This window comes from Hirsutella rhossiliensis (assembly GCF_020360975.1).
Source record: "Hirsutella rhossiliensis strain HR02 chromosome Unknown scaffold00009, whole genome shotgun sequence".
In the NCBI taxonomy this organism is placed as follows: Eukaryota; Fungi; Ascomycota; class Sordariomycetes; order Hypocreales; family Ophiocordycipitaceae; genus Hirsutella; species Hirsutella rhossiliensis.
In genome coordinates, this window is record NW_025408675.1 from 2,666,915 (window position 1) to 2,691,957 (window position 25,043).

Sequence of the window (25,043 nt, forward strand, 5' to 3'; positions counted from 1 at the left end):
AATTCGGAAGCAGCGGCGGTTTTTGGACGGTAAGCCGGCGTTCGGGGGTTGGCGAAAAGAGAACGGGATCAGCCGGCGAAAAAGACAAGGGAGTTAGTTGCCCGGTCCGACCCGACAAACGGGTAGAGCAAGGCTTAAAGTTTAGGTCCAGGCGAGAATGATGACGGTGTGGAACTGTGGATCGAGTAATAGAATGCCGGCCAGGTTACGGATACTTGGTTGGTAATGCTTTCAACAACACCATGTTTGGTTTCTTGATTTTGCAGCCAGCATTGGGGGAGATCAATTGCCGCGAGTAGATGCCCTATCTCTGTCCTGGACCGCCGAGAACGGCCATTTGCCTATTTGCCGGCAGATACAGAGTCTCCGGTTGATGTGGTTTCTCCGCTGGAGCAGCAACGTTCTATTGACTTTGGCAAACCCGCTCCTGCAGGACTAGGTCTTGTACTGTATTGCATCTCCTACCTTTTGCCGGTTCACGCCTGTTGTCAGCAAGAGGAGGATATATACTGCACCAATGGATCCATCTGCTGGAGCGTTCCACCTTGCCTGGTCAATCGGTTGATTGCCTTTCCACGACCACATATTCCGCGTGGCTGCCCGAGTGCAGGCACCCCTTGCGTCACCGCGGCTCCTCGGCGACAGCCATGACTCCGTTAACGTGTGTGTGCTCGTCGTGAGGCTGTAGACACAAGGAGAGTGGGTGAGCCCTTGTTGCTGCCTCTCGGCGCTTGCAGGTATTCCGCGATGATTTTGTTTCCAATCTTCGCAAAGGTGGCCATCTGTAGGCAGCATCAACCGCTCGACCAGCCAATGTGGAACGCTTCAACAGATGCAATGCCGGTGCGGTATATATCCTGATCCTGCCGACAGTAATACTGCTGTTCGGTCCAACAGCGCCAATACAGTCGCCTAGCCCCTGTGATAACCTCGCCCTGCTCGCCATGCTATGACCCCAACCGTCGTCTACTCCATGGTAATGCCCATTGTTCAACCTCGTCTCTAGTCCGCCTCAGCAATCGTCGTATGCAAACTGCTCGGAACATGCGGTTGCGTCAAATCCAACCACGAACTTTTCATTAAGCATATCAATCAGCTCCTTCTGGCCGTAATGATGGGCTGCGATAAGCAGCTTCGTTGCCTCTGGCGACTGGTAGAACTTCGCCGCCAAGGGGCTCTTGACGAAGCGCTCCAGGATGTGCTGCGCAAACGGCATCAGCGGCTCCGGCCAGGCGTCCGTCTCGCCGGGCTCCGCGGTGTGCAGGCACAGAACGGCAGGTAGCCCCGTCTCGTCCTCGTGCCGAGCCAGGGCGCCCTGCCGAATCAGGCAGTCGATGGCGGTGAGGAGCGAGGTTCGCAGAAATTCCAATGAGGAAGTGTAGAGGGAACAGTCGCTGGGAGCGTCTCTCACGCCGATTTGCATGGCGAGGCGGATGAGGACCTTCTGACAGAAGCGAGCCCACATGCCCCTGCCGAAGCGGTCGCGATGGTCGAGCATCTGCGGGGTGAGAAGAAGCGTGTAAGCCTTCCCAGAGAGCGTGCCACGGCAAGAGTTGTGCTCCGACGGCGTCCAGAATTGGTCGGTCGTCTTGATGAGCGACGTGTTGGTGAGAATGGTCTCGGCAGGGGTGAGGCCGGCCTCGATGTCTAGCCCCTCGGTGGTGCGGCCCTCGTCGACGTCGGGCCCGCTGACGGGAAGCCCGCTGCAGAAGCCTTGGACAAGAGACACGAGCGCCGGCGTTGCGGATATGTTGAGGTAGTGGAGCGCCGTCCTCCCCAGCTCGTCGACGGCCCGTGGGTCCGCACCTACAGCATAGAGTTTCCGCACCAAGTCGACCGACCCCCAGTCGACGGCAGACGAGATGAGGGGGAAGGGGGGGGGGTTTCGGCAGACTGCACCGGCACTCAGGATGTAAAATGCGGCTACTGGCTCCGAAGGCCGGACCTCCTGCCCCCCCAGCTTGGACAATCTCCTGTGGCCTCTCGAACAGCGGCTGTACTGGAGGGCCTCCTCCAAAGGCGTATAGCCTTCCGCGGTCACTGCGGTCAGGTTCTCCTCCTTGGACGGGTCGTTGGCAGCCAGCCATTCAAGCAGCGGCAGGTCATTGGTGGCGGCGGCAAAGTGCCAGATGTTGCGTCCCGTTTCGTCGGTATCCGTCGTGGGCAGGCCAAGCTGCACGAGCTTGGACAGCATCGCCACGCTCTCCACCCGCATCAGTGGCGTTCGGTTCTTGCCGTCCCTTGCGGTGAAATCGGCGCCGGCCGCGGCGAGGACATCGACGACATCGAGATTGTCCCCTTCGATGGCAAGGTGGGCGATGTTGCCCTCCCCCTCTACTTCCTCGTTGGCGAGCAAGTTGGGGTCGAAACGAGGATCCATGCTCAGCCGCTGGACCTGGCACACCTCGTCGTCCAAGATGGCCCCGCGGACGAGCGTTGGCAACTGAAGGTCGGAAACGTTGGCCAGCCGTCTGCTCTGGCCCAAGCCGCAGGCAAAGTCGAGTTGATGCTGTCTCATCAGATCGCCGATGGCCTCGAGGACCGAGTCGGTGCGATGCCACGGCCACTCCTTCATGTTGTCGTAGGTCGAGTCGAATGCGCAAGTGAGCAGCAGGCCCAGTGTATACTTGTAGGGCTTCGCGCAGTCGACGAATTTGGCATCTGAAATGAGAAAGGCAAAGTCATCGTCGATGGTCGCGCCGCCCTCGAGAACCCGCTCGAAGATGGTGTGGTCGTTGACGAGGCACGCGAACCAAAATGCCAACCCGGCCAGGGATGCTTTGCGACGGCCGGGCCATCGGAACCGCCATGTGCAGTCGGGCCCAGCATCGAGGAGCCGCCTGACTGCAGCGTGGCGGGGGGCCAGGCGAGGATCGTGACGGAGGACGGTGGACCAGGATTCGGGCGAGTCTCCGGCGACCAAGACATGATGGCCGACGAGGGCGCAGTACAGGGGGGTGCCGAGAGGGCCGGGCTGGTCGGCCTCGGTCCCGGAGGAAAGCAAGGTCTGGACAAGATTGGGTAGGCCAAGAGCGGCGGCAAGGTGCAGCGGGGAGATGGAACCGTTGCAAAGGTGATTGGTGAGGTCGATGGTGGGACGTGGATCGGCACAGTCAAGGCCAAACCTGGCGGGCCATGTCTCTCGGGCGTACTCGAGGGCCCATTGGACAAAGTTGAAGGACTGGGGCGGCCCGGTGAACAGCTGGATAATTCGAGGCTGGAGAATAGGCCAATGGTCCTCGGCATACTCGAGCCACCTAGTGGCAGCGTGCGAGTAGTCTGGGAACTCGACCCGCCTGCCTTGGATGAAGCGCTTCTCAAGGTGGAAGTTGCGCGGCTCACGGTTGTGGCGCGGGTGGATCAGCATCTTGACCCAGTCGCTGGCGTGCTGGGGATCGTTTGCCAAGGTCGAGGCCCCGTTGTGGGCCGAGAGGAGGATGACGAGGTCTGCGAGAGAGCGGGACCGAGCGAGGACATGGGTGATTTTGGAGCGCAAGGCCTTGGATTCTTCCCTGAAATGGCTGACGAGGCCCGGGGTGAGAGTGGCGAGGCCGCCTCTAACAGACTGGAGGAGGGAATTGATCTGCTGCAGGAACAGGAGGGAGTCGGCGTCTACTGGCTCGTGCGAGGCCGACTCGAGCTCTGCCGCCAGCGCCTCGAGGCTGAAGAGGGCGCCGCCAAAGAGGAGCAGTTCGGTCGCCAGGCCTCTGCACGGAGGCCGGGTCTGTGCCGGGTCAGGCGGTTTGCCGAGGTCGTTGAAGCACAAGGAAGTGGCCGAGTCTCGCAGCACGGAGATGGCAGCGGCAACGGAGCGACGAGGCGCCGCGACGGGATCCGTGACGGGATCCATGCCGCCAGACACAGGGTCATCCTCTCTCGACTCGGAGAGCGTGTCACAGACGGCGCCATTGGCGGTAGGGCGGCGGCTCCATGGCCGACGAGGCAGCGGTTGGCGACGGGTTGGAGTAGATGCAAGTCGTCGACGACGAGGGTCGTGGGCTGTTGAATCACGTGGTTCACGACTCCACGTGAGAGAGAGAGAGCACGTGCCACCTCTTGTTGAAGACGTACAGTACGTTCGTACAGTGCAAGAGGCCGTGGGGTAATTAATTAATAATAAAGAGTGTTTGAGCTATGTTTTGGGCCGCGCAATAAAGGGTCCGATGGCGTAAGCCACTGATTTCTGTTGGGGCCGCCGGGAGCTCAGTTAGAGTTTCAGGCTGTCGGGAATGATTAAGTGGCTTCGGCCCAAAGTCCTCCGTCTCAAGGTCCTCCGTCTCAAGGTCCTCCGTCTCAAGGTCCTCCTCCGCCTCAATAAGCATCAAAGCAAGCGCCTCTTGGCGAGGATTCTCTGGCCCCCAGAATCCATCTCTTTGCAATAGAGCTCTGGTCCAGGCACTTACATTGCTCCAAGAGAAAAGCATCCAACAGCCCATCCATCAACATGAGAATGTCAGGACAATAAAGGACTTATAATACGCGCTAATACCAATAGCACCTCCACTGGGGGTGCCCCTATTTTGCCTGATGTAGCGGTATTTTTCCAGCTTGACAGAGAGACGGTTGCTGCATGACTTCGGCGCAAGCATTGAGCCGGGCATAGATTTCGAAGCACTCGAAGAATGGCCTCGCCAGCCACTCAGTGTGAAATCTCACCATGACGAATTCATCCGTCGGCTCTTCTTATACGGATAAAAAAGAGCTTCAACATAGCTGTCAAGTATCGATAATCTACCCGCTTTGAGAACTTGCATGTTGTCGTGCTACGAACCTGCCCAGGGACTCCATCTCAATCGGGCTCTCCTCGTTCATCCGAGCCCAGGTTGGCTTGAGCTGTCATTCTCGGCAACGCTTGATCCGTGTTCAAACCCCATTTTCTTTCAATTAACAAAGATGATCTCTTTATCATCTACATCATGACACAGACTCGAGTCCGCCGTCGGTAAACAGTATCAAGAAAGCCGTGGCAGATGATTCTACCAAAGTACGACGACATGGACCACGTTGCCCCGTTCGGCCAAATCATTTTACTAATTGAAAGCCAGGCTGCGCCTTTTGCCCTACAAGAGTAATTGACCCAACTTCTTTTGTTATTGCTCCGCAACACACCCGTGGGTAATCCCAACGCCATTCCCATGCCCGCCAAAGCCCAGTCTCGGCACCACGACGCTCGCCTTCATCCAAGGCCGTAAAAATCTCCCATATCGTGCAGTCCCCTGAACCCCGACCACGTTAGCCCCATGTGCCGCCGCCGCCGCCCCTGCCGCCCCTGCGCTGCGCACTCAGCCGCCAGTCGTCCTCGCCGGCAAACTTGTTGTACAGGGGCTGGATCCGCTCCGTCTGCTTGCGCTTGCTGAGGCGGTCCGACGGGGCAACCTTGAAAAACGTCGGCGCCGCGTCAACGAGCCACTTGGGCTCGATGCTCGTCGTGCAGTGCATGTACTCCTTTGTCGTGAGCACGAGGGTGTGGTAGATGACCCACTCGGCCTGCTTGCCGAAGAGGGCGGAGCTGGGGTGCAGGTAGACGGGCGTGCCCTCGATGAGCGTCTTGTAGCCCTCCTGGGGATCCTTGCGCGCCGCGTTGCGGAAGAAGCCCGAGCACAGCGCCCGCCGGACCTTTTGCGTGTCGCGCCCGCACGACACGACGGGGTGCTTGTACCGATCCATGATCTTGAGCAGCTGGTCTCGCACGTCCTTTGCGCGGCGCATGGAGCGCGCCTGGATGAAGTTTTCAAAACACCACGGGTTGGAGAAGCCGCTGTGCTTCCACGCGTTGTAGATGTTGAGCAGGGTGAGGTGGTCGCCGTGGGGGTCGTGAAACTTGGCCTTTTTCTGGTCCGCCTGCTGTTGCTTCTCCTTGGGGCGGTAGAAGACATTTAGGTTGAGCAGCGCCACAATGCTGAGCATCTCGTCCGAGCACTGGTGGTCCACGGCCGCAATGAGCACCTTTGCCAGCGATGGCTCCATGGGAAAGTCCGCCATTTTGCGCCCGAGGCGCGTCAGGAGGCCCTCATCGTCGAGCGCGCTCAGCGCGTACAGCTCCTCCAGTGCCGTCAGCATCGTGTTGACGGGCGGCGGGTCCATAAAGTCAAAGTGCAGCAGGTCGTTGATGCCCATGGCCTTGAGCATAAGGATCGTGTGCGCCAGGTTCTGCCGCTGGATGTCCGGGATCGTCGTCGGCAGCATCTCGGACTGGAACGCCGCCTCGGTGTAGAGCCGGAAGCACTTGCCGGGCCCCGTGCGACCGGCCCGGCCCGCTCTCTGGTTGGCCTGCGCCTGCGAGATGGGCGTCACGACGAGCGAGTCCATGCCCAGCTTGGGGTCGTAGGCGTTTTGCTTGACGAATCCCGGGTCCACGACGTAGTAGATCTCGTCGATGGTGATGGACGTCTCGGCAATGTTGGTGGCAATGACCACCTTGCGGCTCCCCGGCGGCGCCGGGTCGAAGATGCGGCTCTGCATCTCCGTCGGCAGCTGCGCATACACGGGCACGATGACGAGCTCCGGCACGCTTGGCCCCAAGGCCTTCATACGCTCGTACAGGATCTCGCACGACGTGTCGATTTCTTCCTGGCCCGTGAGGAAGAGCAGGATGTCGCCCTTCGGCTCCGTCAGGTGGATCTGCATCACCGTCACCAGCGCCGTGTCGAGGTAGTCGGACTCGGGCTCCCTCGAGTAGAGGATCTCGACCGGGAACGTACGCCCGGGAATCGTAAAGATGGGACACTCGTTGAAGTAAGCCGAGAACTTGTCGGCGTCGAGCGTGGCCGACGTCACAATGATCTTCAGGTCCGGCCGCCGCTTGACGGCCTTTTTGAGCAGCGCAAAGAGAATATCCGTCGAGATTGTCCGCTCGTGGGCCTCGTCGAGCATGATGCACGAGTAGCGCTTTAGGTCCGGGTCCATGAGGATCTCTCGTTGTAGCATGCCGTCCGTCATGTACTTGATCTTGGTCGCCGGGCTCGTGCAGTCCTCGAATCGGATCGTGTACCCAACCTCCTCGCCGAGCTTGCAGCCGACTTCTTCGGCAACACGCTTGGCCACCGACATGGCCGCCACTCGACGAGGCTGCGTGCATCCGATGAGGCCATCCTTGGTGAACCCGGCCTCGGCCAAGTACTGCGTCAACTGGGTTGTTTTCCCCGAACCCGTCTCTCCCACCACGACCAAGATTTGGTTCTCCTTGACGGCCTCGATGAGCTGGTTCCGGAAGACATAGACGGGGAGCGATTGTCGCTGTTCCCTGATGGTCATGTTTGTGCGTCTCCCGAGGGCCTGCCCTTTTGGAATCACGGCCTTTTTCCATTCGGGCACCTCCTCGGGCTTTGCGTTCATGCGAGCAGTTCGCATGTCACTTGCAAACTTGCGCTTGTCCGGATCGGCCATGGGGTCCTGCCACTGCGACGAAAGGTTCTCTTTCGGCTCTTCCTTGGCCGCGACGTCGGCCTCCTGCTGCTTCAACTCCTTCCTCTCTTTGGCGAGCGAGGTGCCGGCCATGGCGGCTCGGTTCATGGATCCGTCTGGCGCCTTGACGACGCGGATGGGGGACAGCTCGAGCGACTGCTTGGTCTGGCCCGCCAAGAAGGGAGGTTCTTCGTCGCGCACCTCGATGTCGACATCCTCTTCCAGCTCCAGCTCGCCGTCTCCGCGCAGCGTTGCGTTGTAGTCTTCCTCTAGGTCAGGGTAGTCGGATGCCTTTGCGACGCCCGATGCGATGAGCTGGCGAATCTCCCATCTCTCGGGCGACGTCATCCTCTTCTTGTGGCGCTTTGGAGGCCCCATGGTATCTCGCGGCATTGCAGGGGCCTCGCCGCCAAAGCCCCTCTTGTTACCGTTGCCGAGGGCTTCCATGTTCGCGCCCGTGGAAAACCTCGACTGGGGCTCGAGGTCCATGCCCGTGCCCTGCTCCACGTCCTTCATCGAGAGGCCGACCCTGGAGCCCTCGATGCTTATGACCTTGACAAAGACCTGCTGGCCCTTGGAAAGCAGGTCCGACGGATGGCTGACGCGTTGGCCCTCCACCATACGGGACACGTGCACCAGGCCGTCCACCTTGCCCTGGACATGGTGCAGGTTGACAAAGGCGCCAAAGTCCTTGAGGCCGGTGACATGGCCCTCGTAAATCTTGTGCACTATGGGTTTCTCGTCCACCTCGGGCTCTGGCGGCCTGTCGAGTCGGCTGTCGAGCTGGTCGTCGTCGTCGTCGAAGCGTCTGCGACCCCGCCTGTCCTTGCGTGAGCCTCGGAAACCATCCCGCCAGTCCTCATCGCCCCTATCCTGCGACGGCGATCTCGACCAAGCCTTGTCTCTTCTTTTGCGCTCGCGCGATGGCGACCTATCCCGCCTGCGCCGTCTTGACTCTTTCTGGTCGTTCTCCGGACTCCAGCTCCGCTTCCGGGACGGCTTTTCTTTCGCGGCTCTGCCCTCTAGCCCTTCAAACAGCGCCAAGGTGTCGTCTATGGCGTCTCCCCCGGCACCGTCCTCGGTACTTTTATCTGGGAGCGCGAGGCCGCTAAAGATCTTTTCCTTTTCCTCGAGGGTTCGTGACGGGTGGTGCTCGTCGCCGGTGTCAGCCGCATCGCCGCCCTTGCCTTTGAACTTGGGGTGCAGCGCCAGGACCAGGCGGTCGAGACTGCCTACCAAGCTGGGTGGGAACTCTGCGCCGATGCCGTCGAGCTTGTTGCGAAAGTCGTCTAGGGACTTGCTTTCGAGCCGTTGGGCGATGAGGAACTCGGCGAGGGTTTTGTCGCTGATGCCGACGTGGTTCTGGAGTTCAGAAGATACCTTTGAGACGAGTGATAGCAGCTCGAGGTCAAGGACTTCATCCATGGTGGGCGATGGCTTCCTGCGCCGAGCAGGGTGGTTTGCGTCGACTGCATCGTCGAGCAAAGAGCTTGCCTCGGAAAAGTCGTGGCCAGTGTGCCTCACCACGGCTAAAACTCGGCAAGTGTCTCGGTGTCTCGGTGAGTTTAGGTAGTCTGGGGGGGAAAGACAGTTACCCTACAGCGGGGGGCAAACACCTCTACACTGTCTGAGGGGGTAGAATGAGCATGCAAGTGTACAGTATTTCTCAACGTTTGAAGCTCGGGTGGCGCTGTTTATCTTTCTCGGAGTTTGTTCAGTGTTGAAGATCCATGCGACAAGTTTGAGATGGGTTTTATACACGCTCACATCTCACATACGTTGAACAAGGCGGACTCCGTCTTTTATCTGACAAGCTGTTCTATATGAAACGACGTTTGAATGCTGCAGCAGGGTTTGTGTCTATCAAGAAGCCAACCTTTCAGCAAAATACTGGGAATGCACGGGGGTTGAAGGTATTGAAGGACAGGCGAGTGCGGAGCAACGCGTCGAAGCTCTCTCTCGCCAACGCGAAATACCACTTAAAAAGGTGGATCGATTCTCCGTCATCCGACCTCGACGACAACGGTAATTATAGTAACTTAGTGGACTCAATTTTGGTATGAATAATGTCAAGACCAAGGGAGGGCAGAATCCATGTCTCGTGTTTCACACACACTGTGCGGATGAACGCCCCACTATTTCGTCACTTACATATACGGTACAACTGTCGACCAAAGCGAAGTGCCTGCCTATCCAGCCCTGTGTTTATATTTCTTCGTCCCCTAATTACCGCGTCCCCAACCAGCATCCATCCATGCACATCGCGTCAGATAAAAAAGAACAAGAGCCCGGCGAAACAGAGTTCCGTCTTCTTCTTCTGTCTTCGCCCAGCAAGTGGGCCCTGTAGGACCAAAACGAGGCCCCCACCAGCCAATCAGACGGCCCGCCTCGCCACCCGCATTACGCAAGCTCGGAGGCGACCAGGGCGACCCTTGGCGCCGGCTTGTAGCGGGGTTCGTCACGCTGCAGCAGGGGTACTTGGTACTTGGTCTTGCCTGTCGACTACCGTCATACGCCCCCGAGCCCCATCCCCTCGACCTTCATCCCTCGTCCATCATTGCGAGTCATAAGCTATCGTCGCCTCCTCTCGCTCTCGCGCAAACGAAGCTCGCCCATCCCTGAGCCCATCACTCATTCTCGCCGCACCGTCATCGACAAACCTCTCGCCATGTGCTCCGCCGACATCTTCCTCGGTCTCTTGGCCATCCTCTTCCCCCCGCTGCCTGGTACGTCCGAACCCCTCCCGACTCCCCATACGCTCTGATCGACTCTCATCCCAAGACTAACACTCGCCCCCAGTCTGGATCAAGTGCGGCATCTGCGGCGCCGACTCCCTCATCAACATCCTCCTCTGCGTCCTCGGCTACCTCCCCGGCCTCCTCCACTCGTGGTACATCATTGCCAAATTCCCCGAGTCCGATTACGACTACGATGCTCTGCCCCAGGACCAGGAGGGGGGCCGTGTCACCTACGTCTACGTTCAGTCGCCCAACGGCCACAGCACCCGGCCCCAGTCGCACCCCCCCAACGCCGCCATGAACTACGGCACCCAGAACCAGCCCCAGTCGCAGCAGCAGCACGGACTCACGTCGGCGGGCGAGGGCAGCGCCGGCAATCAGCGCGGCGTACCCCCGTCGTACGCAGAGGTCGTTGCCGGCGACCACAAGATTCAGACACGGGATTAATGCCGGAGCAGCGTCTTGCCGGTGTTCAGACTTGGAGATCAGTGCTGCCGTGGGACCGAGGGACAAGCAGCAGCTAGCTTGCATTCTGTGCTGCTGTGCCATCTCATCTCTCTCGGATCACGGGGCTACATTGTGCAATGGGTGCTGTCATGACGGTGCTGATGAGTGACGACCATGGGGGCGTTTATTGTATGGTGACGGACCACTGGCTGGTTGATTGGCGTTGATTTGTTTAGGTATATCCTCGATACCGCTGGTATGAACGGGTTGGTGTTGCCTCGATGGCTCGAGTTTACTGAAATTTGCTCTACTCTCATTTGTATCTTGGCACTGTCCCTGAATTGCCCAACCAATGAGTTCCTTCCGGCCTATCCCCCAACCTGGCTCTACTTCCCACTTCCGCTTCCGCTTCCACTTCGCACGAGGAGGCACCGTGGCAGTCAACACTTCTGCCTTGCAAACACGTCTAGTTTAGTCTTCATTGGCCTCGCGCGCTTGCTGCTCCTCCTCTGCATGAGGATCCTGCACCGACGGCGCAGGCCGCTCATTCACCCGCGGCTGCTTGTAGTACTTCATCAGCACCTGTGGCAAAAAAGTGTAAAAGGTCGGCACAACGTCCGTCACGGCCTTGACGAATCGAATGCCCGCGTCCAGCTCGACAATGGTCAGCGCCATCTTCATCCCCGGCCGCATGTTGGCTAGGAGCGACTGCTCAAAATACAGCCACGAGCCGCCGGATTCGCCGTAGGGCGACGCGATGACCGGGGTTTCCCAGCCGTCTTCAATCGTGGTGGGCTTGAAGAAAGCCTTGCCAATGGGGCCTGCGCGGAGCTTGCTGTCCGCCACCTCGAGCCGACCGAACCGCTCGGCCACGTCTGCGCGGGGCTGCTGAATCTCGACAACCTCGAGGGCGCACGTATGCTCCTTTGCGATGCCGAGGCGCCCTTGCTGCGCCGCCTTCAAAACCTCGACCTCGCCGAGGAGAGCGCAGGCAGAGTAGAAGATGGCTTTGGCATCGAAGCCTTCGGGGAGCCGGAGGCTGGAACAATTCCAGTCCTCGGGACTTGGGGGAGAAAAGAGGTCAATGGCCGACAGGTGAAAGGCACCGGGCAACGAATGCTGCAGCTCGTCCAGCAGTGGCCATTCCTCTCTTGCGTCCGTACAGAGGCGAAGGGCCCGCTTGACGTCGTCTTCGTACTCAGGACACACGTCGTGATGCAAAATGTACTTGAGGAAGTTCTCGGCGAGAGCGGCCGCAGTCTCCATCTTTTGGAGGTCACCCCCCGTCATGATGAGCAGCGAGGTGGAGAAGAAGCCAGCGAGGACGCCGGTAAAGTCGACACTCCAGTGCTCGTCATCGCCGTGGTAGTACCTGTCGTCGGCAGCGGAGCCGCTGTGCACCGCGTCAGTGGCCGTGGCATCCAGCCGCTCGGCCGGGGTGAGAGTCCGGGTGTCCTTTTCCTCGAGTCCGCCAAAGGCCTTGCCAGAGGTGTCGATGCCGCCGAGGAAGAGATACTCGTTAAAATAGCGAGACTGCTCCGGGCTGAGACGTCGGCGGGCCCGGAAGCGTTGGATGCAAGACTGGATGCGCCTATAGCGCTGGGTCAGCACAGGGTTTGACACCGAGTAGAAGAGGTGGAAGAGCGGCGTACTCTTCGAATAGCAAGTCACTAGGATCAAGGGTCAGCAAAAGTCTCACGATGCGAGGCGGAAGCAACCCACGAACCTTGCATATATGTGATCCTTTTCCTCCGAGGCTTCGTCGGGAGTCAAGGGCGGATCGGCAAAGAATTCTGATGACGGATCAGCGTCGCATCCTGCCAAGCCAAAGGACCCCACTGCACACACCTTCGAACCCAGTTCCGCGGTTCTTGGGCAAAGCCGTGGGCCCTCGTTTGGCGGCTGACTTGCGGTTGCCCCTGTTCTTCTTCTTCTTCTTTAGCCCTGCAGCCTGCGCCTTGTTGCTATCATCAGCATCGGCGGCCTGAGCCTCTGCATCGCCATGGAGCGCTGCGGCCGATTCATGGGCCGGCGTCAGGGGCGGCGACGCAGGCTCAAGGGCTGCGGAATCCTTTGCAGGCTCGGGTGACATGGTGTTGAGCAGCGCCGATGTCGATGGGGACTGCGCAGGAAACGGGAGGGCGGGGAGTGCAGAGATGCTCCTGGAAAGAATGCGCGCAGCTCGTTTGAGGGGTGAACAGGTCGGCCTTGAGGACTGAGGCTGCCATCCGGCGGGACGATTGCCCGGCAGGCGCCCGCGGTTTGGAGAGTAAGTGATTCACTGCGCAACGCGTTGGAAGCTCACTGGGTGCCGTCATTTTCAGGGCTCGGTTTCAGGGCCGCGCCAGGTTGTAAAACGAGTCGATTGCAGTGGCAGCCCTGCAGAGAGAATGGAGCCGTGAACACATGGCAAGCCCCGGTCAAGCAAACGACGCATGCCTACGGTTTGCTCACAGCCCACACACAAGGCAGGCCTGTGGTTTGAAGGCCAGGAGGCCATGCAGCGGCCCCCAGCATCTACTTGATGGAGGCCACGACACCATGTGCGGGAGTGATGAATGGACGGGTCCAACAAGAAGGCCGTGGGTCAGATGAAGAAGCTGTCAGATGACGGCCTGTCCCTTGCGCCGGATGCTGCAGCCGGCCACTCAAGGCGACGCTGCGTGGGCTGATGATTCGCTCGGGGCGTGCAAGAAGTCCATGGCCACGACAAACGCCTTCATCGGCAAGCCAGAGTCTGAGGGTGGAAACGAGGGCCGAGTGACGCTGGATGGATGAACAGAGAGGGCAGGAGAGTTGCCACAGGGGATGGCAATGAAGGGATACAACAGCAGAAGCGTCGCGTGGCAAGCGATGCGTGACCGTCTTGTGTGAGCGTGTTGCGTGACGTCGGCCTGAGTTCAGAGCTTGCTTGTGCTGCTGCTGAGCTGTCCGTCACTGGTTGGTTCGAGCTTGGGTGGGTGCAAGTCTCTCCATCAGTCAGCCATGGGAATGGGGTCCGTTCATCCGGCGCAGTCGGCGCACTCCCCAGGGGCCTACTGTACAGGTGGTGGGGGGTCCCTGCGCGCGGATCTCGCCTTGCCCTGCGCTGCCTGCACTGCACCTGCGCTGCCCCAGCCTCAGCCCCAGCCACAGCCCGCGCGACCAAACTGACTCAGCGGGCCAGCAAGCGTTAGTACCTGGTGCAGCACTTTACATAATTAACGAGACACCTGAGTTAAGTAATTAGATAATAATACCAACTACCATTCTTTGGGCGCAAAACCTAGGACTCAACTTGGCTCACGCATACCGAGTACAGAGCAGGCATCCTGAACCAAATGCTGTGGAGAACCGCCAGTTGAGGCATCACGCTCGCACGCTAGCTGTGGCTCGGCGATGATACACTTCTGTCAACCCGCAGTATTAATTAGTACGTACGCGTCTGGGTCAGGAACCTAAGTGAACCGTGTTCCGGAGGTATGCTGGCCAGTCTGTGGCGCAGCGCTCATCCATTATCGTCCATCATCGTCCATCATCGTCAGGGGTCCAACCACTCATCCTCATCAGAGCACCTCGCTTGGACACGCGAACCCCGCGCTCTGCCTTGGGAAAGGATCCGCCCGCGAAAAAGAAACTCAGCAGCCTGTTCGTGACTGATGGACATCGACAAACCTTCCCATGCATCGTACAACACGGGACCAGATGGTGTGCTGTAACGAACGCGAGTGACTTGTCGGTACCTGCAGTCTCCCCCCACGCTCCCCTCCCGGAGCCCCTCTGCCCCCCCTCCCGCTCGACCCGTGGCCTCGGGCTGTTCAGCGCCCATTGGCCTGTTGCAGTCCGTCCCCCCCAAGTACACCGAGGTACCTGGCCCAGTCCTCCCGCCACGCCCAGATTCGTCTGCCGCAATGCATAGTGAGTGTGGCTGTTAACAGACAGCCCGACCACGCTCCCTCCGACCAACATCTGTCCGCTCTTGGGCTGCCCCTTGGCATTTTGCCTCGCGCCCTTCCTTTGTTCCTCCCCCAATCCCATATATCTTCGAGGCCGTCGCACGCTCTCTCACGCGCTTCTCCCCTTCTTGGCCCTCCCCTTTTAGTCCTTGCAATCGGCATCCCACACCTGGCGCCCAAGTCGTCACCCAAACCTTCTTCGCCAACTCTTGACCAGCCGATGACTCTGCGTAACCATCGCCGCCATCTCTATTCTCCCTCGACGATTTCCCCTATACTCTCCCTCAATACCGAGCCCGGCTCGGCTGCGCACTGCCAGTTGATCCTTAGGCGGCGGCGACACGAGCTCGGTCTTCGCCACTCCCTGAAAAGGTCGTCGCCACTCTCCCTCGCCCGACGACGCACATACCCCATCTGTCATGGGCCGCAAAGAACTTCCCAGTCGCGATCAGCTCCGTGACTACAACTATGCCGTCGCCGGACAGTAAGCTCTCCCGCTGCTGGATATTGCACTCGCCTCGTGCAAAAGCTGACCCATGTCCTCTCTCAGTGCGGGCACCATGTGCGACGCCGACGGCGAGCTCTTCATCAAGCCCTGTACGCAGTCCGAAATCGACTTCTACGAATCTGCGGCGCGCCGACGCCCCGAGTTTGCTGAGCTGATGCCCCTGTTCATGGGTATCCTGACGTTGAGTGACCCTGCCGACGGCATCGACGAAGCTGTCGCCGGAGTCATCTCGGATGCCGGCGACGTCAAGACCACCAAAGAGCAGATTGCTGCGACTATCGCCGAGCACATGTCAAGGCCCCCGACGGAGCGCCAGTCCGAGGACAATGTCACCTGGAAATCCACAAAGGGCAGGAAGATCAAGACGGACACGGCCGTTGTCCTCGAGAACACGACACACGGATTCAAAAAGGCAAACGTCCTCGATGTGAAGCTGGGCGTGCGACTGTGGGCCGACGATGCACCGTTGGAGAAGAAGCGCCGCTTCGACAAGATCTCATCTGAGACGACTCACGACAAGCTGGGATTCCGCATCGCCGGCATGCGCGTCTACCACGGGTCGCAGGATGCTTCGCAGCTGGACGAGGAAGGATACAAGATATATGACAAGGACTACGGCCGAGTGTCGGTCAACGAGGCCAACGTGGTGGACGAGTTTCGCAAGTTCGTCTTTAGCAAAGCTGCCGGCATCGACCAGGACATGGGCAAGGCCGTCTGCGCCGCCTTTGCGCGTGATTTGACACGGGTCCGCGAGGTCATGACCCGGCACGAGAGCCGGATGTACTCGACGTCGCTGCTCTTCGTCTTTGAAGGCGACGGCGAAGCCCTGCGCGCCGCCATTGAAGAGAACAATGCCTTGGTGGAGTCTGCCGCCGGGTGGGCGCCGCCGGATCGGACGGCCAAGCGCAACGACAGCGGCATCGACCTGGCCGAGCCGGACGACGACAACGACCTGGAGGAGCTAGAGGCTTCGCTCCCGCAAATATACTCGTTGAAGCTGATTGACTTTGCCCACGCGCAGTGGACGCCAGGGCTGGGCCCTGACGAGAACATTCTGAAGGGTGTCCGGAGCTTGGAGCGAATTTTCACGCAGATGGCGCAATAATCTTGGCAACACTAGAGGCAAGGCTCCGAAGAGAAGAATACAGGGTTCATAGACGGTGGGGGAAACATTGATGAGCATGAATCAGGAAAGAGGACGGCACAGGGCACCCGTTGACGGAGCCGCATCATCAGACATTGGACGGCGACGTCTGGCGACGGAGAGGCCCCATGAAGAGAAGATACCCAGGGCGGGCTGCATGGAACCGCGGGCTGTGAGGATCAAGAAGACGTCCGTCCACGAGGCGACGCAGCCTTTTCATTCTTGTTGTCTGGCCGGCGTTTATGGCGCACAAGCCTTGACGGTGTTTACCTAGGTAGTTGATAACCTTGTGATGGCCTCTGCTGGGCAATCGGGCTTCGAAACGGAGCGCCAGCACTGAAGAATCACCATTCTACGATGCACATTTTCCACGTACAGTACAGTAGTTACCTAGGTAAGGTATGTACAAGGGGCTGGTACCGATGGTGATTTATGACGGCATTTACCTCGAGCTTCTCCACCTTGGCTGCTCCGGCCCTTACATAAGGGCACCCCACCCGCGGCCTTGGATGCAGCCGAGCTTCTGGAAGGGCGGTGGAAGCAGGCTCCAGCTGCCCAAAATCCGCGGCGACATGTAGGTAGCAATAAACTGCCTCTTCTCGCCCAGTCCTCGCGCGCCATGTCGATTCCAGGCCTGGGGCAGATCCCGGCTCAGGTAAGCTCCCTTCTCCCCGCGAGCCCTGTGAAAAGAAAGCTGGCTGACGCCTTGCCTCTCCAGCCCGCCGTGTCGTCGACGCGCACCATCACGCTCAAGCCCGCGTGGGAGTGGCGCTTCCAGGTGGCGACGGGCCGCAGCGTCGCCGTCAAGCTGGTCGCGGGCACGGCCGACAAGGAGGGCGTCGAGCTGGCGCCGCGCACCGCCTACACGCTGACGGGCACCAGGTCGAGCATCCTGACGTGGAGCGGGTGCGAGCTCGAGGTCGAGGGCCGCTGCGACGACGACTCGGTTGTCCAGTACGCCCACCCGGCCGCCAACCCGGCCACCGCCCACCTGAATCTGCACGCCCGTCTCGTAGACATGCGCGCCGCGGCAGCCCGGCTCGGCTGCGAGGGGCCCCGCGTGCTCGTCGCGGGGCCGCCCAGTGCGGGCAAGACGACGCTGGCGCGCACGCTGACAAGTTACGCCACGAGGCAGGGCCACCAGCCCGTGGCCGTCAATGCGGACCCGCGGCAGGGCATGCTCAGCTTGCCGGGCACGCTGAGCGCCGCCGTCTTCGCCACCGTCATGGACCCGGAGGCTGCCGACGGCTGGGGCAGCACGCCGACCAGCGGGCCCAGTCCCGTGCCTGTCAAGCTGCCGCTCGTCTACTACTTTGGCCGCGACTCGGCCGAGGACGATGCCGACCTGTACAAGGAGCTTGTCGGGCGCATCGCCAGCGCCGTCAGCGCGAGGCTTAGCGAGGACGCGAGTGTCCGGAGCGCGGGTGTCATTGTTGACGGGATGCGCATCGGTGAGGAGAGCAAGATTGGCCTCGACCTGATTGCCCACGTTGTCGACGAACTTTCCGGTAAGCCGCCCTGCAATAGTGGCAGCAGCAGCACACAAGCACGGACTAACAATTGGCGGCAGTCAACGTGGTCGTCGTCATCGGCTCAACCAGCATGAGCGCCGAGCTGACGAAGCGATTCGCGAGCGAAAAGACGAGCCTCGGGGAGCCGATCCAGGTTGTGGCCCTGGACCGGTCCGAGGGCGTGGCGGAGCGAGACGAGAGCTTCATGGAGCACGCCCGCGAGCAAATCATTAAGGAGTACTTTTTCGGCGGCGCGCGACGCTCCCTGAGCCCGCAGATTCAGCAGGTGGACTTCGACAGCCTCATCATCTACAAGGCACCCGAAGGTGCGTCCCCCTGTTACCTCGCACCCCCAACGACCGACGCAAGGGCCCGTTGTTTGCTAATGCGTATCTGCTTGTGTCCCGTGTCAGACCCGGCATACGGGCAGGAAGCGTGCCTGGTGCGCGAGGAGCCGAGCTCCGTCATGCAGCACTGGACGCTGGCCGTCATGCACGCGTCGACGAGGGACGGGCCCGAGGCGGTGCGGGTGGCCAGCGTCATGGGCTTTGTCTACGTGTCCGACGTGGACGAGGAGCGGCGCAAGATCAAGGTGCTGGCGCCGGTGGGCGGCCGGCTGGGGGACAGGCCGTTGGTGTGGGGGAAGTGGCCGGAGCCATACATGAATCTGTTGGGCTAGCTACCTAGCTTCCTATGCAGGGCTCAGAGTGGGCGATACCGGCCGGCTTGAGCTGGAGCTGAAGGTGCATACTGTGTGTTGGTGAGCGAATGGGCTGATTGGTGCGTCTTTGCCCTGCAGTCGAGGCTCCAAAAAACAGTCTTTTCCGAGGAAAAGTCTAGATAGACAAGAAGCTTCAAGGCCATGTTGTCTGTCCGCTCTGCCATGGACGGTGAGAAGGGAGCCTGGTTTGCTGGGTCAGAGGAGGGGAGAAGACAGAGCCCCGGTAGGACGGCCCATATGACGGTGAAGTGACGACTGCATTGCGCTGCACTAGCTGCTCGCGTGGAAGAGGCTATCTCTCGGCCGCTGCATATACGCGTATCGGATCGGATGGCTGCCGTCTTTGGGACGCTCCCGTCTCCGATGCCGGCTCCGTCCGCATGGTTGGTTGAGGACTAGTTATGTGTGAGAGGCTTGGCTGGGTGAGGACGACGCCGAGACGGGGAGGTGAGAGCAGATGGGCAGGTTTACTCTTCAGCAGCCAAGCAAATAGTGGCGCGTCTTTATTCAAGGGTTGATGCTGCGGAAAGCTACGATAGCTCCTTGATGCTGGGCTGCTGGTTTACCTCGTCGGCTTACCTAAGGCATCCAGAGGGGAAACCCCGTTACGCTTAAAGCGCGCCACCTGTCTTCGTCTTTTTCGCTTCCATCTACCGCATCCCACAACTGCGAATACTGTACAGGGTGTTCGTGAAGCTTGGCAGGGTATGCAGCGGCCAGCAGCTGAAGTCGCGTGCTGCTGGCCGCGCGTTTCTGCAAGAGGTGCAGGGCCGTGATGCAATGCGGGCCACGGTGATGTGGCGGATCGTACCATGTTGCCGTGTGCGCCAAGCGTGCCAAGCAATGGTTCCAACAGAGGATCGGGATGCGGGGTGTGTTAGGTGTGCTTGTGTGTGAGTGTGAGTGTGAGTAGACCAGGATGAGTTGAAAGCCAGGGAAGAAGAGACTCTGTTGCGACGTGCAGCAAGATCAAAAGCCATCGGGCACAGGCATTCTCAGTGAATCCGACGCTGGGCAACTGTCGGTTCCGGCAGAGAGAGGCGTGAGCATCCGGCCATGGCTTCTCGTGCAACAAGGGAGGAGCGCTAGCTTCATGTTGCTTGCACAATGTTTGCTTTGTGTCCCTTGGCGCCTTGTTGCCTACAAGCACATGGGCAGTCTGTTTAGCTGTGCTCGTAATATGACACCGAGTCAGTCGAAACGAGGCCGTTTCAAGAGTGCTTGGCGGGTGAGCAATGTCTTCGAGAATACTCCGTACCTAGAATCCTAGATGACCATCTCGTCGTCAGCACGGAATACTAGACATATATACCACCCCCTGTCCAGTTGGCTGCAGTGGGTGGCATTGCATCTGACAGGGCCCTCGCATCCGCAGCGAGATCCATGCCCGACAGCCATGCCCTCCCCACCGTTGCACCAACTTGCTTTGCTCGTTTGCTAAGTTAGATGCCCTCGCCTCTCCGCTGCCAAGACGCCCAAGTACGAGTCCCGTGATCCAGGTTCCCGATCCAACGCCGCCCAGGCCATGATTCAAAGAGACTCGAAGAGACATCTTCTCGTCCGTCCTTGCAGCGGAAACAAGCTTTAGCGTCTGCATGGTCCGAGCCAAGCCCGCCCGTCACGATAGCTGTGTGCTTTGGCTTCTCTACCCCAGACTAGCACGAGCGTGATGGAGGCCTCTAGTGGAAGGCCACTGACGAGGAAGGCGTGCCGACGACGGACGTTATTTCCCCGCCTCCCCCGTCGAGGCCCCCGCATCCCCGTTTCGTTCCTTCCCCCCCTGTAGCCGCGCGGTGATGATCAACGTCGAGGGAAGGTGCGGAATACCGGGGGGCAGAGTACAAGAAAAAAGGGGGGCCCCGTTCCATCGGATCTCCTTCCTCTCCGATCTATCTTCCTCCTTCCCTTCCCTCCTCTCGTCCCGATCCCTTCGTCTTCCCCCGCAGACCAGACCATCTCCAGGCCTGCCTGCTCAGGCCTCAGTTGCTCTTCCGACCCAACCCTTCGTCGACAGTCCATCTCCGTCCCGGCAGCCTGCTTCTGCAGAGGACGCGGTCCTTTTCCCAGCACCCCTCGATGAGAGAAACCGTCTCCGCCAGTACGGATGGTGCAGAACACGCCAGCTCCTGCTCTGCCGACTCGCCGGCCCTCGCCAACCCGGACGACAAACCCCCTATAGCGGAGCCGCCAGACGTGGCCATAGAGAAGCCAAGCTGCCCCCATACGCTCCCTGCCGACCATGTCGCGCAGAAGCTCCGCACCGACGCCCGCCATGGGCTGAGCGATGAAGAGGCCGCCGCTCGCCTCGCCCGCGACGGCCCCAACGCCGTCAAGGCTGCCACGGGCGCCTCGCTCTGGGAGCTCTTCCTCCAGCAGGTCGCAAACGCCCTCACCCTGGTCCTCGTCGCCGTCGCCGGCCTGTCCTTTGGCATCAACGACTATGTCGAGGGCGGCGTCGTCGCTGCCGTCATCCTTCTCAACATTGCCGTCGGGTATGTGCTTCAGACGCTACCAGCCACAGAGCAAGAGGCTGTACTGACCCGATGCGCGCGCTCGCGCAAAGACTGATCCAGGATTACCGCGCTGAGCAGACCATCCAGGCTCTGTATGCCCTTTCCACCCCCCGATGCAAGGTCATACGCAACGGCTGTGGCGAGACCGTCAAGGCCCAGACGCTTGTCAAGGGCGACCTGGTCTCCCTCTCGACAGGCGATGTCGTTCCCGCAGACTTGCGCCTCGTTCAGGGTATCAACATCGCAATGGACGAGGCTCACCTCACCGGCGAGTCCGCCACCATCAAAAAGATGCCCGACGCCGTCTTCGCTGACCCCGACATGCCCGTCGGCGACCGGACCAACCTCGCCTTCTTTGGCAGCTCAGTCACCCGCGGACGCGCCACCGGCATCGTCGTCTCAACCGGCATGGACACCGAGGTGGGCCAGATTGCCGACATGTTGCGCCGCAAGGGGAAGCGTGAGAGGGTCGGCGACAGCTCTGTGGCCAAAGCCCTTTGCAGCGCCTACCAGAGCCTTCGGCGCATCCTGGGCTTGGACGGCACTCCCCTGCAGGTCACCCTCAGCAAGTTTGCCCTCTGCTTGTTTGGCCTGGCCATTCTGCTCGCCATCATCGTCTTCTCCGTCAGCCAGTGGGCTCTGCACGACAACGTCTTGCTCTACGGCATATGCGTGGGCGTGGCCGTCATCCCCGAGTCGCTCCTCGCCGTCTTGACCGTCACCATGGCAGTCGCCTCCAAGGCCATGGTCAAGGGCCACGTCATTGTGCGGCGCATGCCGTGCCTCGAGGCCGTCGGCGGCGTCACCAACATCTGCTCCGACAAGACGGGGACCCTCACTCAGGGGCGCATGATCACGCGGACCGTATGGCTTCGCGAGGGCTTGACCGGCACTGTCGAGGGCTGCGCCGATCCCCATGACCCGAGCAGCGGGTCCGTATCGTGGTCCGCCTCGCCCGCTGGAAGCTGTTTCAACGCCTTCCTCAACACTGTCGCCTTCTGCAACAACGCGGCAGTTACCGACGGCAGGAAGGAGACCGAGACCGACTCGAGCAGCGTCGTCACCGCCTTTGAGTCGACGCAGTGGAAGGCTGTCGGTGAGCCCACCGAGATTGCGCTCAAGGTTTTTTCAATGCGTTTTGGCCGGACAGGGACGTTTCTGGGCAGCCTCATGGCCGAGCACCCGTTTGACTCGCTGTGCAAGCTCATGAGCGTCGTGTGCGGCAACCCTCGGGACCGGCAGCGCCGGGTGCATACCAAGGGTGCTGTCGAGGTCATGCTTCCTCTCCTGGACGAGAGCGACGAGCTCAAGGAGGCCATCCACAACAAGGCGGAAGAGCTGGCTTCCGGCGGCCTGAGGGTTTTGTGCGTCGCCGACAAAGTCATGACGGGCTGCCCCGAAGACGCCCAGGACCGAGCCAAGGTTGAGAATGGCCTGCGCTTCCTGGGACTGGCCGGCCTCTACGACCCCCCGCGTCCAGAGACGGCCGGTGCGGTCCGGCAGTGTCGACAGGCTGGAATCTCGGTGCATATGGTGACCGGGGACCATATCAAGACGGCCACTGCGATAGCGTACGAAGTGGGTATCCTGTCGAGGGACACACCTCGGGCCGTCATGTCGGCCGCTGACTTTGCCAGCCTGAGCGACGAGCAGGTCGACGCCATGGAGTCGCTGCCGGCCGTCATCGCCCGCTGCAGCCCGCTCACAAAGGTGAGGGTCATCCAGGCCCTGCATCGTCGCAAGGCCTTTTGCGTCATGACGGGCGACGGTGTCAACGACTCGCCGGCGCTCAAACAGGCCGACGTGGGCATCGCCATGGGTGACCGTGGCAGCGATGTCGCCAAGGAGGCGTCAGACATGGTGCTCACGGACGACAACTTTGCCTCGATTGTGACGGGGATTCGAGAAGGGAGGAGGCTTGCCGACAACATTCAAAAGGTATTTTCTGGGTTGATGCTTGTGTATGCATGGAGAGAGGGTGACGAAGAGCTTGTGCTAACGGAATGCCGCCAGTTCCTTTTACATCTACTCACCTCCAACCTGGCCCAGGTGATTTTGCTCCTGATTGGCCTCGCATTCAAGGATGATGAGGGGCTCTCCGTCTTTCCCCTGTCGCCGCTAGAGATTTTGTGGGCGAATCTCGTCACTTCATCCCCCCTTGCCCTCGGCCTGGGTCTCGAGGAAGCACAGCCGGACATTCTCGGGCGTGCTCCCCGAAGCCTGCGTACTGGCGTGTTCACGCTTGACCTGATTCGGGACCAGCTCATATATGGGACCATGATGGGATCGCTGTGTCTGGCCTCCTTCATGCTGGTGGCATATGTAGAACCGTACCACGGCTATCGACTCCTGCCCAGTGGCTGCAACAGCGGAACCTCGGACGCATGCGCTACTGTCTTCCGGGCAAGGGGCACGACCTTTGCGACCTTGAGCTTCTTGCTCCTCGTTACGGCCTGGGAGGTGAAGAGCTCGCGTCGCAGCCTGTTTGCCATGGATGAGCGGCGGGCGGGCCCGTTGTCGGTGTTCTGGACCATCTACCGCAACAGGTTTCTGTTCTGGGCGGTGGTGGGTGGGTTCACGGTGACGTTTCCCATCCTCTACATCCCACTCCTCAACACGGGCGTATTCAAGCACCGGGGTTTAGGCTGGGAATGGGGCGTCGTGCTGGGATGTGTTGCGGCGTATGTCGTCCTCGTGGAGGCGTGGAAGGCAGTCAAGAGACGTTTCGCACTCGGCACCGACCGGCATCGGCCAACTCGCGACCGGGTTTGACACGTGCTCCGAGGCGGTGAGTGGCTGTGAGCACAGCAGAGCAGGGATGGCTAGATCGGGTCAGTTGGATATGGATCTTTGCAGTTTTGACCGGTAGGGCTAGGGGGCTGGCGAGGTGAGGACGGAGTGGAGATCTGAAGATGAAGCAGAATATCAAGCTAACATAGTATAATGAGTATCATCACGTCTTTCGTTTTGCTACATGGAGACCCGGGCCCCAGTCTGCTTCGGATCGAGTGAGAGGCCAGGGACGCCGGATTGGAGAGTCTGCGTAGCCGAATACGGCGGCCATGGTGAGCATGATTTCTCCGGCAATGGCAACGGAGCTTTCGCTAGACGGGTGCCGCCGGCGTGAACCCTGATGGCCGCACCTTTGTCTTCGTCGCCGAACCTTGATAGTCAGACACACATGATGGGCTATCAATGATATTGCGACAACGGTCTGCCTTCATTGTGTCACGTTGCGACGATATATATCTATAAGAAGCTGCCGTTTCTCCTCCTTCTTCCCTCGGGGGTTTTTCCCTTTTCTCTTTGTCCGCTCGGGCTGCCGTGGATAACGGCGCTCTGCGGAGTTGATCCTATGGTTAGGCTGTCGTTGACAACAGGACGGCAAAGGCCATCAACTTGCCCCCCCCTTTTTCTACACACATTCTTTTCTCACACCCTCTTTCTGTTCAAGCAGCCCTTTGATACTCCACTTCTACCCTCGTGCCTTACACTTGGCCGTGACTCGTCATGTCATCTCCTCCTCACAGCACGTTGGGCGCAGTGCAGTGCTGCCCGGCTGAGCAGCCTGATCGGCGAGGGCCGAGCTCAAGGGCCGAGCCTGAAGCCGAGAAGCGACTGGGGCTTGCGGGATGTCCGCCGGACGTAAAAAAAAAGCAAGAACAGGCAGCATCGTGGACCAGGAAACTGCAGTTCTTCTTGCTGCTGCTCTCTTATTTGCCTTGGGAGAGATGAACCCACTTTCAGGCCATCACGGGGGAGTAAGAGAGGGGAGATCATGGTCTGTGCTTCCGGGCTCGGCAGGCCGGGATCTGCGACGCTCGTCGTCGACGAGCCCCGTCTCTCTACGGGGCGATGGCTCGCTTCCGGCAGCGAAGGTCTTAGCCATTTGGTGTCCTGCGTCGATTCAGGGCGGCCTCTGGAACCCGTGGCAGACCGGGATCTTTGCTCCTTGGTATTATTCCTTTTGGTATCACTCTCCTCGCCCGTCACACCGCGCACACATTCACTCTCCGCAGGGCTACAGCTCATATACAGGACATGCTAACCTCCTCCTACAGAGACAATGCCATGGAAACAAACGAGGGAAGATCAATGAATGGAAGCAAACGGACCCGCCTC

At 60.0% G+C, this 25,043-nt stretch overlaps 7 protein-coding genes across 7 annotated transcripts; 4 read left to right on the forward strand and 3 right to left on the reverse strand.

The window, feature by feature from the left end:
* Positions 1-1,012: 1,012 nt before the first annotated feature.
* Positions 1,013-3,850, reverse strand: HRG_08234 (Ankyrin repeat protein; the record flags this gene model as incomplete). The annotated part of the gene is made up of 1 exon (XM_044866705.1): positions 1,013-3,850. One exon carries the CDS (start codon positions 3,848-3,850, stop codon positions 1,013-1,015), a length of 2,838 nt encoding a protein of 945 aa, XP_044718594.1.
* Positions 3,851-5,232: 1,382 nt separating this feature from the next.
* HRG_08235 (helicase associated domain-containing protein) lies at positions 5,233-8,829 on the reverse strand (the record flags this gene model as incomplete). Its single annotated transcript, XM_044866706.1, has 1 exon — positions 5,233-8,829. The coding sequence occupies one exon, from the start codon at positions 8,827-8,829 to the stop codon at positions 5,233-5,235; it is 3,597 nt and encodes a 1,198-aa protein (XP_044718595.1).
* A 1,243-nt stretch (positions 8,830-10,072) lies between these two features.
* Positions 10,073-10,589, forward strand: HRG_08236 (proteolipid membrane potential modulator domain-containing protein; the record flags this gene model as incomplete). The annotated part of the gene is made up of 2 exons (XM_044866707.1): positions 10,073-10,130; positions 10,204-10,589. The coding sequence occupies 2 exons, from the start codon at positions 10,073-10,075 to the stop codon at positions 10,587-10,589; spliced, it is 444 nt and encodes a 147-aa protein (XP_044718596.1).
* Positions 10,590-11,060: 471 nt separating this feature from the next.
* HRG_08237 (argonaute siRNA chaperone (ARC) complex subunit arb1 domain-containing protein) lies at positions 11,061-12,681 on the reverse strand (the record flags this gene model as incomplete). Its single annotated transcript, XM_044866708.1, has 3 exons — positions 11,061-12,180; positions 12,316-12,382; positions 12,438-12,681. 3 exons carry the CDS (start codon positions 12,679-12,681, stop codon positions 11,061-11,063), a joined length of 1,431 nt encoding a protein of 476 aa, XP_044718597.1.
* A 2,262-nt stretch (positions 12,682-14,943) lies between these two features.
* Positions 14,944-16,137, forward strand: HRG_08238 (inositol polyphosphate kinase domain-containing protein; the record flags this gene model as incomplete). The annotated part of the gene is made up of 2 exons (XM_044866709.1): positions 14,944-15,008; positions 15,075-16,137. The coding sequence occupies 2 exons, from the start codon at positions 14,944-14,946 to the stop codon at positions 16,135-16,137; spliced, it is 1,128 nt and encodes a 375-aa protein (XP_044718598.1).
* A 658-nt stretch (positions 16,138-16,795) lies between these two features.
* On the forward strand, positions 16,796-18,366 carry HRG_08239 (mRNA cleavage and polyadenylation factor CLP1 p-loop domain-containing protein; the record flags this gene model as incomplete). Its single annotated transcript, XM_044866710.1, has 4 exons — positions 16,796-16,831; positions 16,895-17,684; positions 17,747-18,013; positions 18,101-18,366. The coding sequence occupies 4 exons, from the start codon at positions 16,796-16,798 to the stop codon at positions 18,364-18,366; spliced, it is 1,359 nt and encodes a 452-aa protein (XP_044718599.1).
* Positions 18,367-20,484: 2,118 nt separating this feature from the next.
* HRG_08240 (e1-E2 ATPase domain-containing protein) lies at positions 20,485-23,693 on the forward strand (the record flags this gene model as incomplete). Its single annotated transcript, XM_044866711.1, has 3 exons — positions 20,485-20,900; positions 20,972-22,859; positions 22,935-23,693. The coding sequence occupies 3 exons, from the start codon at positions 20,485-20,487 to the stop codon at positions 23,691-23,693; spliced, it is 3,063 nt and encodes a 1,020-aa protein (XP_044718600.1).
* Between the last annotated feature and the right edge of the window lie 1,350 nt (positions 23,694-25,043).